Raw genomic sequence first — 16,032 nt, 5'->3', positions numbered from 1 at the left:
ACCAACTTGCCTGTAATATGGAGAAAAGCCACAGGGCATGGGGGGGAGGGAGGCCCCTGAGCCCAAGGACATCTGTATTGGCCTCACCCATTCTTGGCCTCTTTAGAACTGGATTTGCCAAGTCCTATAGCCTCTCTGCTTCTGGGGCTCGGGAGGAGTGGGCTGGATGGAGTAAAGACTTCCTTTGCAGCTCTGATTTACAGGCCTCATGGGACAGACCTGGTACCATGGTCTACCTGATTTTCACTGCTTCTTTCAGCAGAATCTTTCAATGTCCTTCAGCTGTGGTAATGGCAACACTAACCTGATCACAATGGAGTTAGTCCTGTTGCCAACTGCTCTTATGCTCTGCTGGGAACTGGGCTTGAATGTTCTCCAGCGCTGTGTCATAGAACTTTCTGAGATGATGGCAACAGTCTCTATCTATGATGTCTAGCACATCAGCCTCTAGAGGTATTGGGTGCTTGAAATGTGGCTTGAGCCCTAGTCGGTTTGGCTCAGTGGATAGAGCATCAGCCTGCAGACTGAAGGGTCCCAGGTTTCATTCTGGTTAAAGGTGCATGCCTGGGTTACAGGCTCAATCCTCAGTAGGGGGTGTGCAGAAGGCAGCCAATGAGTGATTCTCTCTCATCATTGATGTTTCTATCTCTCCTTCTCCCTTCCTCTTGAAATCAATAAAAACATTTTAAAGGGAAACGTGGCTAGAGAGACTGAGAAACAAATCACTTTAAATAGCCTTGGCTGTTTTGTTAATGTCTCTTGTCTTGAACAGCAATAGCTCTATCTGCATTATGGCCACTGGGTCCTCATCACAATCCTGTGAAGTACTAATGTCCCCATTTTATACACAAAGAAACTGAGGCTTAATGGGGCTAAGTCACTTGAGACTCAGGTCTGTCTGTCCTTCAAATCTGTGCCTTTCACTGCTGTGCTATCCCACCTGGTGTGTGACCTTCAGTATCTGCTTCTGGCGGAGTAGACAGAGAATGAGGACATACACTTTCTCCAGACATGTGGATGGTAGTGATGTCATAACTTCTTAACCTGGGGGCCCACCACCTGCTGGCTGTTGAAGTGAGAATTGATCTACATAAAGTGGCTCAAGCACCAAGTAAACCTCTCAACCCTGGTCTCTTGGGAGGTGTGTTCCTGGTCACACGGGCAATCACTTTTCTCTGGTGTTTGACTCTGTTCAGGTCCCACTGGAATGTGCTGTGGCCGGGTCATATGGAATGTTTTCCTTGGCCAACAGGGCTTTGTTTTCACACTTTGCTGTGGGAAAGCTGTCAGGGAATTCAGTCACGGAGGAAGGAGGAGCTGTTTTGAACAGGTGAGAAACTTTAACCTTCAAACTAGTTGCCACTGGCTGCTGACACGAGAACCCTTAAAATGTGTCGAGAACCCTTAAAATGTGTCGCTTGGGTGGCTTCCTTCAACTGTTTTCCTTTGTTTGAAGGCTTCTGCAGGCAGCAGACCAACAGTATGGAATCTGCCTCAGGGAAAATAATGTGCGAGTCCTGAGCTCGCATTTCTATGGCTTTACTGTCTTGGGAATTCTTTTCCCACTTGTTTCCTGATATGGTTGGGTACCAGCAGAGTTTTATTAAAGGGAGACATACAATACAATTTAGGGTTCATCTGAAGCATAAATGTTTAAGGCCAGCTTTCACTACCTTTGGCTATCTCTGACGAGTTGTTTGAACTTCTTTGCTTGACCTCAGAGTTTAGTGTGAGGTGTCATTTGAGATTCTCTGGAAACCTAAAGACTATTTATTGGTCTTATGGAATACAAAGCTTAAGGATGACAATACTATAGAAAGAACTCCCTCTTTTGAGACTATGATCTTGGGTCGCTGTGGGTTTTCTTTATAAGGCCATGAAAGACGAGGCCTTACTTCAAGGTATGTCAGTTTTATTGACCAGAATGTGTTTGTCAGGGCCCCAAAGCTGGGGCAGGTCTTAAGATCAGGGACAGAATGTTCTGCTTTCTCTGTATGGGCTGAGATTCTGGTCTAGTGGGAATTGATTAATGAGAACATCTTCTAGGTACTATAAATACAACAGGTATAAGGTGTGGTCCTGTCCTCACCGAGCTTACAAGCTCCTGTTGCACAGAAGTGGAGACTGGAGAACTGGAGAGGGCAAGCCCTGTGTTTACTTAGAGAAGCTGGGCCTGTGCATGGAGATGTAAAACCTGACTTCCCAAATGCTGACAACTAAGTAAAACCACCAAAGAACAACGTGGGTTGTCATTTCCTGCCACATAAACCATGTCTGTGGGCTGAGTGCCACCAAGATCCAGTGGGGAAACTGGTCATTGCTTGCACGGCTGCGCCTCCCCACAGAAGGCCAGCTTTCCCAAACTGCAAAACTGTCTTGGCTGTTTCCATAGACCCCACACTGGGCCCACAGGAAGGACTCCTTAGGAGTCTGTGATCACGGCAACCAGCTTGGAAGTGACTCCGGCCTTTCTCTGGAAGAAGGTTTACCTGCAGGGAGAAGGTGCCAACACCTTTCCTGGTAACCAAAGAGCTTCGTGATCTCAGGTGAACTTTGTGAGGCTGAGGCAGCCTGCCCTCCGGGGCAGTGGCTGAAAACATGGGTTTCGGGTTGGAACTGACCACCTGGTTCCCAGCTCTACCACTTACAAGCCCTGGGACTCTGGGAAAATTGCTTAAAATCCCTGGGCTGGCTCGGTTTTCTCATTTATAAAATAAAAGCCAGAATCCCTACTTGAAAGGGAAGCTGTCAGGACTCCATGAGCCACTGTATGTGGTGTACTGTGGCCATGCCTGGCACTAGCTATGGCCTTTATTGAGAGATTACTACATAGTAATATTTATAATGTGAATGGAGAAGAGACAGCAATGTAATGGTGTGTAAATGTGATGGACAAGTATCTCCCTGGGCCAAGAGCAGGGCTTGGGATCCAGACTGAGGAGAACAAGAGAAGGCTTCCTCCAGCGCTAGGGGTCTTAGCTACACATGAGGTTATCGCTTTGGCTTAACTGCTGACCCAGGCTGGAGCCTGCCGGCTCTCAGAAAGTTTATACCAGCCCTCCCCTCCCTCCCCCATCTGGTGGGAAGGAAAAAAACTGAGCTTTGGACACAATTGATCAGAACTCAGGAAGACTTGCCCTCTCTCTCTGAAGATGATCTTCTCAATGCACAGCCAGGGGCAGCCTCCTGAGGTCCTGCATTGGGTACCTGGAGGGGAGAGTGCCTTCTACCTGCTGTCCTGGGAGCTTTCCTGATATGTGGGCCAAGAGGCAACACTTCCTCCAGGGCCAGTGTTTTTCCACAATGACCAGGCTGCTAACAAAAACAACCCCATCAGTCCCCCAGGGGCCCCTCCGTGTACCTTAATGAGAATGATAATAATGAATAATGACTGTGACTATTATCATCATTGTGCTTTGTATTTATGGGGTGGGAAGGGCTCCTAGCTCTGTAGACATGACCTGGGAGCCTCACACAGTCCTTCCTCCAGGAGGAAGGTGGCCAGTGTGCCTCTCCAGGTGAGGCTCGGAGGCACCCCAAGGGGCCTGCTCAGTTCACACAGCCACACCTCAGGAAGCAGAGAGCCCTACCAACCACCATTTACTGCCACAGCTCTCCTGGCTAATGTATTTGATATTTCTTTTCTTTTTTAAAAAATCTTACTCCCTTTATTCTCTTCAACTAATCAACATGACCACAGTGACACAACACTGTCACTGTCACACAACACTCAAAACTGGGGCCTCTCTTCACTCCAGGGGGACAAGTAAGGTGAGCGGGGCTTCCCTAATGAGGGCGAAGGAGTCTGGGGCACATCTGACATCCTTAAGCGTCATGGTTATGGACTCAGCCTGTCTGTGCTTACGTCACGAGATCATTATGAGGACTGCATGAGTTAACACATAGATTGTGCTTAGAATGGTGACTGGCATGAACAAAAGCTCAACAAATGCTAGCTTTTATTAACATTTAGTATTATTTACTGGTACTATTACGTTGAATTTGCTGACTTTCAACCATTTTCAACCTTTAGAATGGTAACTTCATATAGGTGAAGTTACCCATATGGGTGGTTCTTAAGGGGGGAAAGGGTGGTTTTGCCGCCCGCATTGGGACATTTGGCAATATCTGGAGATATTTTTGATTGTCATGACTGTGAAGTGGTGGTGCTACTGGTTGGCATCTGGTCAGTAGAGGCCAGGGGTGTTGCTAACATCCTTCAATGCTCAGATCAGCCCCTACAACAAAGGATTATCCAGCCTCAAATATCAATAGTGCCCATGTTGGGTATAAGGCCACCTAACAGTTTTCTAGTATGGACAGATCAATTTTCTTAAAATATCCTTTTCCAAAACCAACGGCTCCCACTGCCTACAGAATAAAGGCTCATTTCCAATAGGCCCTGGCTTCCCCTTCGTCTTCAGCCTCATCTCCTCCCTGCTGTAGCCGCTCTGACTGTAACAGCCAGGTCCCTGACACTCAAGCCTGGAGTAACCTCTCTGTTCTCCCCAGCAGCCCAGCCCCAACACCTGCTCTGAGAAGCTTTCCTCAGAGCCTTTCTTCCCCAGTCCGGCTGACCATGGCTGGTGGCTCCTAACTAATGTGACTCCCGGGTCGCATTCCTACAGATTCTGATTCAGGAGGTTGGGGAGGGGCTCAGGTATTCTTTACGAAGCCGCTGCAGGGGGCTCAGCCTAGTGTGGAAACCGCCGTGCCCTGGCGTGCGTCTTTATTTCCAGGCTCTTCCTTGTTCTGTTGCCACGTATATGCACTAACCCTTTGCATGTGCTTCTGCTTATTTTATTAGCTGCATGTAAAGATGCAACGGGGCAGAGACCTCATCTTAGAGACTCTGGCTACTCTAAAGATCCAACCCAGTGCCTTGCCGTTCAACATTTCTATGTTGTGAATTAAACTTGAACCCAGGAATTTTCAGACTTTGCTGAACTGAGTAGCAGTTATTTGAGATGCTTGTTAAAATGCAGATTACCAGGCTCCCGGCTCCCAGGAGGTTCTGCCTCAGTAACTCTGGACTGGGCTTTTACACCAGCTGGGTTTTGACCCTCCAACATGTCAGGCTCCAGGAGTCTCGTGGAGGGAAATGTTCTTTGAATTGTTTGCCGGGCTGTCCCCAGCCCCAGAACCCCAGGACACCAGGGGACACTTACACACATGCTGGCTTGTCCTCCTGCACCAAAAACCTGCAGGTTCCATGGAAGCAGAACTGACTGTGGGAATCCGGGCAATCATTAAAGTAGGACACGACAGCTGCGGCCATGGGTGGATTTGCTGGGGAGAGAAAAGACATTTGGCTCAGATCCACAGTACAGGAAGGCATACCTGCTGGTCCCACTGGTCAGGAGGGGCCGGCTGGGATTTCTGGTCTGTACCGGCACCCCCTCCACAGCTCTCACTTCTCTCCCAGCCAGTCCAGGGCTAGCGCCTTCTACATCGTGTGCTTGCCAGCAGGGCTTTATTTATTTACCTTTGTAGAAAACAAAACAACCTCCCCACCAGATTCTGTGTGAGTCAGAGACACCAGAGCCATTTTACTATTTAAAGCCTACTACCCTAATTTTGCTTTGCAAAGTGACAGTGACCATTTTTAATTTTATTTTTACAAAAAAAAATATTGATTTCAGGGAGGAAGAGAGAGGGAGAGAGAGAGATAGAAATATCAGTGCTGAGAGAGAATCATTGATTGGCTTCCTGCATGCAACAGTGACCAAATTTTAAAGATAGCCTTCATAAAAATTTGTTTTAAACACAAGAAACCAGAAGAGAGGTACAAAAGAGTACTAGATAACCATTAAACCGATGCTTTTGCATTACTGATATAAAAAGATGTTCATGATACATTATTGGAAATTAGGTGCATTTTCAAGATGGTCTGTATAGTATGATTGTGCTGAAACAAACATAAAGGCTAGAAAGGATATACATGCAAATGGTAGCAGGGCTTCTCGGGTGGTGGGCATGGGTGATTATACCATGAAGATGACTTAGGCACAGAAGTCCACCTGGGAGCAGCACAGACAGTAATGGGAAAGCTTTGAGGGGGGCAGGGAGGGAAAGAGAACAGAGTCGGGGGCAAGACCGGTCCTACTCACAGCCCTGACACCCATAGCTCTCAAGGGCCTTTAAAGATAGCCTTCATAAAAATTTGTTTTAAACACAAGAAACCAGAAGAGAGGTACAAAAGAGTACTAGATAACCATTAAACCGATGCTTTTGCATTACTGATATAAAAAGATGTTCATGATACATTATTGGAAATTTGGTGCATTTCCAAGATGGTCTGTATAGTATGATTGTGCTGAAACAAACATAAAGGCTAGGAAGGTTATGCATGCAAATGGTAGCAGGGCTTCTCGGGGTGGTGGGCATGGGTGATCATGCCATGAAGATGACTTAGGCACATAAGTCCAACTGGGAGCAGCAGAGACAGTAATGGGCAAGCTTTGAGGAGGGCAGGGAGGGAAAGAGAACAGAGTCAGGGGAAGAGACCGGTCCTACTCACAGCCCTGACACCCATAACTCTCAAGGGCCAGGGGCATTACCAAACCTCTCAGGGTTTTCCTTCCTTGGCTTTCAGGAAGGAATAAAAATAGCCAGCCAGGGGCACTGTAAGGAAAAACACAGAACACACTAATGGACCAGCCCAAAGGGCATCACTTTGGATTGATCAAATTAGACTCCAATAGCCTCGTTTTGTCCACATAACCTGTGAGACACAGTTGGTAGCTATTTCAAGATGACATGGTAGATGGTTTCTGTTGCTTCTTTCAAAAGGTCCTCTTATGCTTGTGTTCTGGGTACTTGGAGAGTGGGTCTTTCCCACTCATTTTTTGGGAAAAAATGTTCTTGGAGCTCTTGCTCTTTGAGAAAAGGCAGATCATTTCATATCGTGGGGTTCTAGACCACCACTGAGTATTAACCTCACATTGCTGCCTTTCTATTCATGAATGGCTTCTAGAAGTATCAATTTTGGAAATCTCATAATTCCAGTGGAAAAAGCAGAGGCTCAAACTACGACAGAATCCTTGATGCAGAAGGTGAGAGAGATTTAGTGGTTATGAGCATGGGCTTTGGAGAAAGAGAGGCACAGGTTTGAATCCTGCCTCTGCAACCTGGAGGAAGTACTTGATCTTTTCCAGCCTGCTTGGGACTCTACAAGATGGGGACTCCACCTGCCTTACGGGTGGCTCTGAGACTGAATGAGACAAAGCTTGATCCATACTGTACTCAACTGCCTGTTACACATCACTCACCTGTTAGTGTTGCTGTTACCATCACTGACAACCCAAGATGCTAATGAAATCCTATATGTGATAAGACACCCCCCCCACTCTAGTACATAATCTCCCCCTCCCTCCTTAAATTCAGTATAGTGTGACTAAAAGTCCAAATGTCCCCTTTAGCCCTTAAGGATAGCTACTTTCACATGTGAGGACAAAACAGGAAGCCCAAAGCCATGTGGAGATGTCCACTCAGGGCTGCCGTCCGGCCTTGCTCCTCCTGGTAGCAGCACATCCCTGTCCAGCAGCAGCCTGCAGGACACGAGGACCAACTGCCTTGGCCGATCAGTTACCTGCAAGTCCCAGCCTTGGGTGGTTGATAAAAGGCTGGGCACTTGCTGAGAGTAGACACTGGAAAGGTCTGCTGTAATTCACATAACTGGCTCCTCTGTGCTTACTAAACTTGTCATGGAGTGAACGTGGCAAGATGAAGGGGCTAGAGACTAGCGAATCTGATTCGATTTAGACCTTAAAAAAGGCTTTTGATAAGCTCTACAAAAGGCCATTTAGACAACCACCTCTGCGTGGCTGGAGGGAGTCCCTTGCCAGGACTTGGAGCTGGACTCTTCAAAGTGTGCTCTGTCGACCAGCAGCTTCACCTTCCGAAGCTTGTTAGGAAGCCAAGTTCCTGGGCCCCACACCAGACCTACTGAATTGGGATCTTTGGGCGGGGCCCAGGAATCTGTGAGGCATGCTCTCCAGATGCTTTTTTAAAAGTCAGGTTTGAGATAGATTTCATATACAGTACCGTTTGCCCTCCGGGAAATTCATTATTGTTTGAGACACAGGCTTGTATTACACAGGAAACAACAGTAACAAAAAACAAAAAAAAAGGTGGAGACAAAGGCCTCTTAGAGACAAAAATGACAGGGGTTCCTAAAGGCATCCTTTTAGGAGCTGATCATCTTCCAGCAATTCAAACTCCTGTAGCAGGAAAGCCTGAAACTGCTCAAGTTCTTTTGCGGTCAAGTGTCAGCTCAATAGAATATACTGAAAGAAAACTTCTGGATCCATCTTTTGGGAGCACTGCTCTCCAAACTGGTGAGGAATAGGCTCATTGTCATTATCTTATGTATTTACTAGAGGCCCGGTGCACATAATTCGTGCACAGGTAGGGTCCCTAGGCCTGGCGATCAGGGCCAATTGGGGCCTTCTGGCTGCTGGCTGGGGCCTCTCTTCCCTGGCTTCTGGCTGCCGACAGGCACCTTTCTTCATTCTGCGCCGTCCCCTGGTGGTCAGCACACATAATAGCAAGCTATAGAACTCCCGGTCTCCTGGTCAAACTCCCACAGGGACACTTTGCATATTAGCTTCTTATATATATATAGATGGATATTTTGCCTCTTCTCATTAATCATTTGAGGAGGCTTTATAAAAATGTTACCATAAAAAGAGGATGCAGATGGGAAAGGTGTATGAGTGTGTGCATGTGTGTGTGCGTGCACGCGTGTGTGAGAGGGGGAGAGAGAGAGGAAGACAGAGAGAAGAGACACACACAGGAAGGGAAAAAGGAAGGAAGGAGAGAAGGAGGGAGATAGGCACAGAGACAACAGAGGGAGAGAGACAGAGAAAGAGGCAGAGAAGGGGAGAGAGGGGGAAGAGAGGAAGAAACAGAGACAGACACAGGTAGTGAGAAAGGAATGAAGATAAATGGGCAAAGGAAAATAAAGGTAGGTATCAGGCCATGCACAAAGACAAGCATCAGAAAATCACATCCGTGTGCCGAAGCTGAGTGGTGGATCCAGCTCTGTGGCCCCTCGCAGTCTAAGCAAGGGCACATACAGATAGAAATGTATCCATATTGCATGGGCAGGATCGGCTCAGTTTTGCCCAAGTCTGTGGTCAGAGAGCAACTATCTCTTCTGTGGCTGCTTCGGAAGGGGACTTCATGTGCTGTGGTGAATGACATCCTTCACCATCTCCCAAAGACAACGCAGAAGCATCTCCGTCCTTCACACAGCTCACTAAGAAGCCAAAGAGGCCAGCGGACGAGGACACTCCACGCCACCGTCACAGCGACAGCAGCTAACGTGCTGATTTTGCTCTCTGCAGTCACAGACCAGGCGAGGACGGGGGCTCCTAGTCCTCTACAATCTCATCTGTCTGACGCAACCAAAGGTGCTGAGGGACCGAGGGAGCTCGATGCTAGCCGATGAGCATGCTCACTTGATTTTTAAAATCTTTTTCCTGATTACAAAGGAATCGCTGTAGAAAACCTTTTGTAAATGGCAGTGTGGAATAAAAAAACAAAAACACCCAACATCTTAGAGGATACATTTCATCTCTAATCTACCACCTAGAAATGTGTAAGTACACAATGCACACACTCATGGCAACTTAACTGTTCCTATTCTGCTACATGTCTTTCTCTCCCCTGCTATAACCACAAACATCTTAAAAGTGAGCGTTTAGTTCAAGACTCCGCAAAGGGTGCGGTCCTGGCCTCTAACCCGGAGAAATTTAATGTGTGTGATGTGAAGGGCGGGTCCTGTTTCCAACAGCACATTCTGCAGCTTTGGGGGATGTGGACAGGGAGGAGAGGACCGACAGCAGTTCCAAGAGTGAGCCACATTCTGGCCTCTGCTCTGACTGCTGCCTCAGGGTGAGACAAGGGGTGGCATCGGAACGCTCGTGGATAGCCTCGTGGACTAATGCACCTAAAAGCTCTGTGCAAAGTGCAGACCACGTCACAATGAGGGGGGAGTGACTGTTCCTGTTTTGGGGCTTTTAAAGGGGTTTGTCTCAGATACCACCAGAATCGGCAAAGGAAATGCACACCGCAGCATGGTCAGGCCAGGCAGACAAAACCATCCTACTGATGTTCCCAGAAGCTTCAGGAAGCCCAGGAGGAATAAGACTCTGGGGAAGTTGAGGAGGGGAGGAGAGGGTTATCACTTTGAGTGCCAGGTGCTGTCCTTACAGTGTCTCATGAATCCAGGGAGGGTGGGTGGTCACTGAGGATTTGCTCAGTAACTTAGGTAACAATGACCTTTACAAGGAAATCCCCAAATTCCCAGCATCTTCCCAGAGAATGACTCTTTCAGTCTCTCTGTCTCTTTTTTCCTCCCTCTCCCTATATTTTCTCTACCTTCCTCCACTCTTTTCCTCTCTCCTTCTTAATTTTTCTTTCTCAAAACTCCAGGAAATATCAAGTGAAGCAAGGAAAGGCCTAGACACCTCACAGGGGAAAAATCCTGACTTAGAAAAGGAAGGCAGTGAAAGTCAATGGGGAAACTCCAGGAGGCTCCCAGGAAGTCCAGACAGAGGGAAGAGCTGGCCCCATTCCCCAGGGCTCTGGCCCCTGCACTCGGCTGCTCCAGACACCAAGTCTGATTAGCACTCGGGGCGTATTGGAAACTCAAATGTTCCGGTTTTCAGAAAAGACCTCATACTGAGTCCATTGGCAGCGAGAGTTTTTCAAAGCTGCTCAGTTCCTGTTGTTTTGAAATTTACAAGAGGCCTCGAACATGTTAACCAAACGCATGTTTTGTAGACACCACTGTTTCCTGGGGAAGCTGTGAAAATCTATGGCCAGAGACCACGGACCCACTAATAGGGCTGGGGCCCAGCTTCACTCATGGGAAAAAGGGTCTGGAATAGCAATCAAGGGGCAGGGAAACCATGGAATCAATTCATAGGAGGGGTCTCTCCAGTTCAGAAGGGCTGGGGAGGCAGCCATCTGGACAGCTCCTTCCAATAGCCTTGCTCCCCAGGGAACTGCATCCACACCACCAAGTACAGTCACCTCCTTTTCAAAGCAGCCCTAATTGGACTTTCTGCTGGGCTGGTGGATGGCTGCCAGCTGAGGCCGCGGCTCCTCACTCTCTTCTCTAGATGTCAGAAGTTGCAAACATGTTAGTCTGTTAGGAAGCTTACATCATTTATAGCCATTTCATTACTTCCTCAAATGTCATGACTAACTTTCTCATAATTTTCTGACAATTTAATAACGACGCCTGGCTTTGTAGTAGGAACTCTCAGCCAAGGTTTTTGACCTTGGACTAAATAATTTCTCTCTTAGACACTACAAAGGCAAAGCCAATGAATGTTTCTGGAATGTCTAGGAGAAAAGGCAGTAGATTAACTTAACAAAGATGGGAGTCAGCAAGCAGCCCCTGGTGACAGTAGGGGAGTGTACACAGCTGACATCTACTCTTTGAAGCTCCCAGGTACCAAGGCCTCCATTCTACTGCAGGGCCAGGCTAGAATCACACATAGTTCTAGGCTCAGTTCTGGGACGGGGAAGGCTCACTTCAGGCCACCAGTGCCCTTTCTACAGAGATGGAACTCCAAGCTCACAGGAGACAACGCACAAACCTTCACAATTGGCCAGCGTGTGAAGAAAAGGCTGGTACAGAGGGGCTACCACCCGGGGTGGTGGAAGAGCTAAGCCAATGGTACAGGATCGTCTCCAGATAGCAACTGGTGAGCAGGCACCCTGGTCCCCGGGCATTTGGGGGAGGAGGGTTGTCAATAAGAACTCTGAGAAGTTTTACAAATGATCCCAAAGAGGAAGAGCATTGTCAGTACCAAGTGTGACAACATACTGACCTTTAGCACAGAGGGGAATGCCTGTCAAAAAAGCTAATCAATAAGGGCATTTCCTGAGGCTGTGTGAGAGGGCAGAGAGCAAGGGGGCAGTTTTCAAATGACCAGTGGAAGTCAGCAGAGTGCAGAAAAGTCATGCCAGTTACATTTATAGTAGGAGTGGGAAACTCGTCTCAGTCTTAAGGACTACCGACCAACAAGGAGAACTCGATTTCACTGTTTTGGGGATGTGTGCAGTGGTAGAATGAGATAAATATAATCACTCAACTCATACCCTCTTAAAATCAAGAACAGTGAGTACTTAAAAAAAGAATAGATATAAAGCAATTTGACAACGGTTTGGCTTCACAGTACCAACATTTAAGAGAGAAGGGACGTTCATTTTAGTTAAGCAATGAAAGAGAAAAGTAACTCGTAGCGCTGCAATTCCTCTTGCCGCCCACCTGATGGGGGTGGGGAGGGTAGTGCCATTTTTGTTACTACCATTCTTCACCCCAAGATTCTCAATTTCCTGAGAGTAACTCCTATACTTATAAAATACATATTTTTTCTATAACCTGATCCCTGAACACAGAGTAACTAATTTCTTCAGCAATCTTTTCAAACACTGGCTAATTCTGATCCTATTTGACCTTAACCTTAACCTGATCTTAAACTGGCTTTAGGCCCCTCTACCTGCACTTACAGGCATGGATACTGTACTAATACATTAAACCTCTAACCAACCTATGGGGCAAGCATTAGCAGTCTCTATTTTTCAGATGAGAAAACAAAACTACAGCTTGGATAACCTTGCCAACAGACACGTAGCTAGAAAGTACTAGAATTGGAATCTTATCTCAGTTCTCTCTGATTTTAAGAGAATAAAGAGCTGTAGAAAATCAGGATGCTATTCAAGTCTAGGAAGACAAATGATGGGAAGGCATGTAATCAAAATCTACAAATTATGTGGCAGAGAAAGGGGAACACTTGTTAGGCAGCTTCTGGTCATCAGAAAGGGGCACTTTTAGGAGAAACAGGAAGTATTGCTTTATCTGGGGGAGGAGTGGGGAACTGTACATATGGAACTTATCATTCCCACAAGGGAGCAGCGGCTGCAAAACATAAACAGATGACAAAGAGATTTCTATACGTCTATGGATGATGGTTAATTGAGGAGTAGCTGCAAGTAGGGTGGTTCCCACAAAGTCTGGCCTGGAGAGCCCCCAACCTCTGGGCTACATGGTACTCATGCCCAAGAGACTGGGGGCTTCTGGCTCACAGCAGTGCTCAAACAGACTCTTGAATTGCTTTTGCAGCATTAAACAAAAAGCCACATCTGAGTTAATTTAATTCCCTCTGGTCATTTCTCCTTGGATAAAACCCAAGGGGTATAGGATGATAGGGAACCATATTGAAAGAAAGGTATCAGTAAAGAAGCAGACAACATATTTTCTCCTCTCCTACAAAGGTATGGTTATTAGTGACACAGCATGTGTGTGTGATGGGGAAATAGATACACATTTAGAGAGAAAGTCACCAGTGGTATTTGACCGCAATGGGGTTCATCCTGCATGTGCTTAGTTTGAAGGCAAAGGCAGCATTTGCATCACCTTTGGTACTTTTTACTAGTCCTACAGGGAGGAGGTAATCAGGTAACATGAACATAGATATACTTGGCTAGGTTCATATTCTATCTAAAGAACTTAAGAGCTTTTAACTCAATGTGGATTTTCTGAGTTTCTGGACGCTGTTGCTGCTGATTATTATTATTATGAATAATAGTTACTATTAATTGTCTACTAACTGCAAGCACTATGCCTAGCATTTGACCGGTATATAGAGAATTCCACTTAATCCTCACAAAAATCCTGTGAGGTAGCCATTGCTATCCCTGTCTTACAGATGGAAGTGAAGCCCAGGGAGTTGAGGCTGTCAGTGCTGCTAAGTTAGTAAATGGCAGAACCGAAACCAGAACTCATGGTTGCCTGTCTCTAAAGATCTTGCTCTTTCTAATATATCACCTTGTCACCTCAGAGGGTGTGTGTGTGTGTGTGTGTGTGTGAGAGAGAGAGAGAGAGAGAGGGAGAATATGAATGAATGAGTTGAGGGTTAAGAAATCTTTATGGGCAACATAAAAAAATTAGAAATTACCAGGAAATTCTCAGGGCTATTTTAGAATTAAGAGCTAAAAGTCCCAAGGCAAAATGGCTTTAATTAGTAGAGACTTTAGGAATCTAAAATCTCAGTGAAATCATGTGCTGTATGGGATAAAACCAGAATCCGGGCATAATTCATCTAAAGATGCAAAGCATACATGGCTTTCAACTTGGCTTCTTACCTGCACCCAGCTCTCAACCAATAACACTACTTCCTCCCTTAAGGGGTATGAGGAAGGGAGAGGCACATGTGAAATACCCCAGGAAGCCCCCAAACTGCATTCTAGATCCATCATAGGTTAAAATGGGATGGAAATAGAAGGGAAATGAACCAGACACAGATGACTGCTTCCTCCCTACTGAGCTCCTCTTCCTCCTCATGAACCCACTCTCTAGCTCCCAGGTTGCTCCTTCTATACCTGCCTTGGCCTTAGTAATTTTAAGACTCCCCCAAGCCCCCCAAAACAATTAAGAAAATTGCAGGTCATGATTTTGCTTTGAAGACTGAAAACCAAACCTCCTCTCTCTCTTTTACTATTTAATAATTTCATTTCAAAGAGACAGATCATTTCTTTCTTTCGTATCGTCAAACCAGAAAGTCCCTTATTCTAATTACATCCTCTTGGGTGTCAACCAGCATTTTGAAAATAATTCACTTCAAATTTCCATTTACAAAGTAAACAAGGATATCTATGTTTGGCTCTCATCAGCCAGTGTTGAACCAGAACGTGAACGGCTCTGGGAACTGGAGCCAAGTCCTGCTGGACGGGGAATTCTGGTTTGGCTTTGTTGGAGGAAGAACCCCGTTGGAGCCCAGGGCTACCTGGCTTTGCAGAATCTGAGTGTCTCTGTTCTTCTTTTTTATTAATATAAAAATTGTTAGGTGAAGTTTTTGGCAGGAAACCCTTAATTTACCCTTAGGAAAAAATACTTCCTCTTGTTGAGTCTTTGAACCATAATCCCTTCAAACACTCTACACTAAATACATGTAAGCACTACCGGGACAATTGTTTTTCTAGAACAATCTATGCTCTCAGAACTTTTGACAGATGCCTTTTTCATTTATAGTCTGCGGTTGTAGTCTGCATGGATGAAGGATACTCTTCATTTGAAGCAAGGAAACTGAGGTATCCAGAAGTAAATTTCTGGCAAAGCTCAGTACCCTTAAAAACATTGCTGTGAGTTTGTGACTGGGACTTTGTCCCATGACAAAATTATGACTCTTCCTTTTTCATTTGGGTTTTATATTGATGACTTTTGGCTGCCCTAAGGTAAAAGCCCTTTAGTTAAGATTATCTCCAAAACACGGAGATGTAGAGTGTGGTGGGATTATGGGCAATTATTTTTTCTTTTATAATTTTCCAAACGTTATAAAATGAACATTTTAGAGTTTGAAAATAAACATCATTAAAATTAAAACCTCACATTATAAACTTGACTGTTTAAACTACTTTTTCTTATTGTTTTACTCACAGATCTATCAGTAGTTTTATAAAAGAGTGGTCTTTTAGGAATCTAGATTTAAATCTACGTAAGATAAATCATGTTACTGCTTTGTCTTTGTAATGATGATGCAAGAAATTCCTGACCACATGAAAAGATTCATTATATAAGAACATTCTTGAAGCATTTCAATAACTTTCTCTACTCCTAAGAAATGGGAGATGTTGGATTATCCCTAATTTGTGTCTTCAAGACAGAAGTTGACATTGCATCTATGAAATGACAGCATGGAGCTATAAGTAAGAAGCAGCTGCAAGGAAATGAAAAAATATGGCAACCAGTTTTGAATTCACAATGGACCTATGAGCAACCGATTGGTTATTACAGTAAATCAAATCAGTGAAATGAAAAAAAAAATGACTTGGGAAATTTCTCCCCAAACGCAGAAGGACACAAAGACAAAAATCATGAGGAGAATAAAGAAATCTGAAAAACAGAGCAAAATGATCCAATATACAGATAATAATAATGCCACCACATCAGAACTTTGTTCTTAAAAGGAGAAATATTACAGGATCCCCCCCCCCCCCCCCCCCCCCCCCCCA

General features: G+C 45.6%; 1 protein-coding gene across 2 annotated transcripts in view; it reads right to left on the bottom strand.

The window, feature by feature from the left end:
• TGFA (transforming growth factor, alpha) overlaps window positions 1–16,032 on the bottom strand; it is a 93,923-nt gene that overhangs the window by 18,474 nt on the left and 59,417 nt on the right. For both annotated transcript variants that reach the window (XM_014540937.1, XM_014540936.1), the window contains exon 3: window positions 5,169–5,289. In XM_014540937.1, coding sequence (XP_014396423.1) covers window positions 5,169–5,289 — 121 coding nt within the window. The remainder of the gene's footprint in view (window positions 1–5,168; window positions 5,290–16,032) is intronic.

Source organism: Myotis brandtii, unplaced genomic scaffold (genome assembly GCF_000412655.1).
Source record: "Myotis brandtii unplaced genomic scaffold, ASM41265v1 scaffold251, whole genome shotgun sequence".
NCBI classification, from domain to species: domain Eukaryota; kingdom Metazoa; phylum Chordata; class Mammalia; order Chiroptera; family Vespertilionidae; genus Myotis; species Myotis brandtii.
Note: the sequence above shows the minus strand (reverse complement) of the source record. Positions and strands in the feature narration are given on the sequence as shown.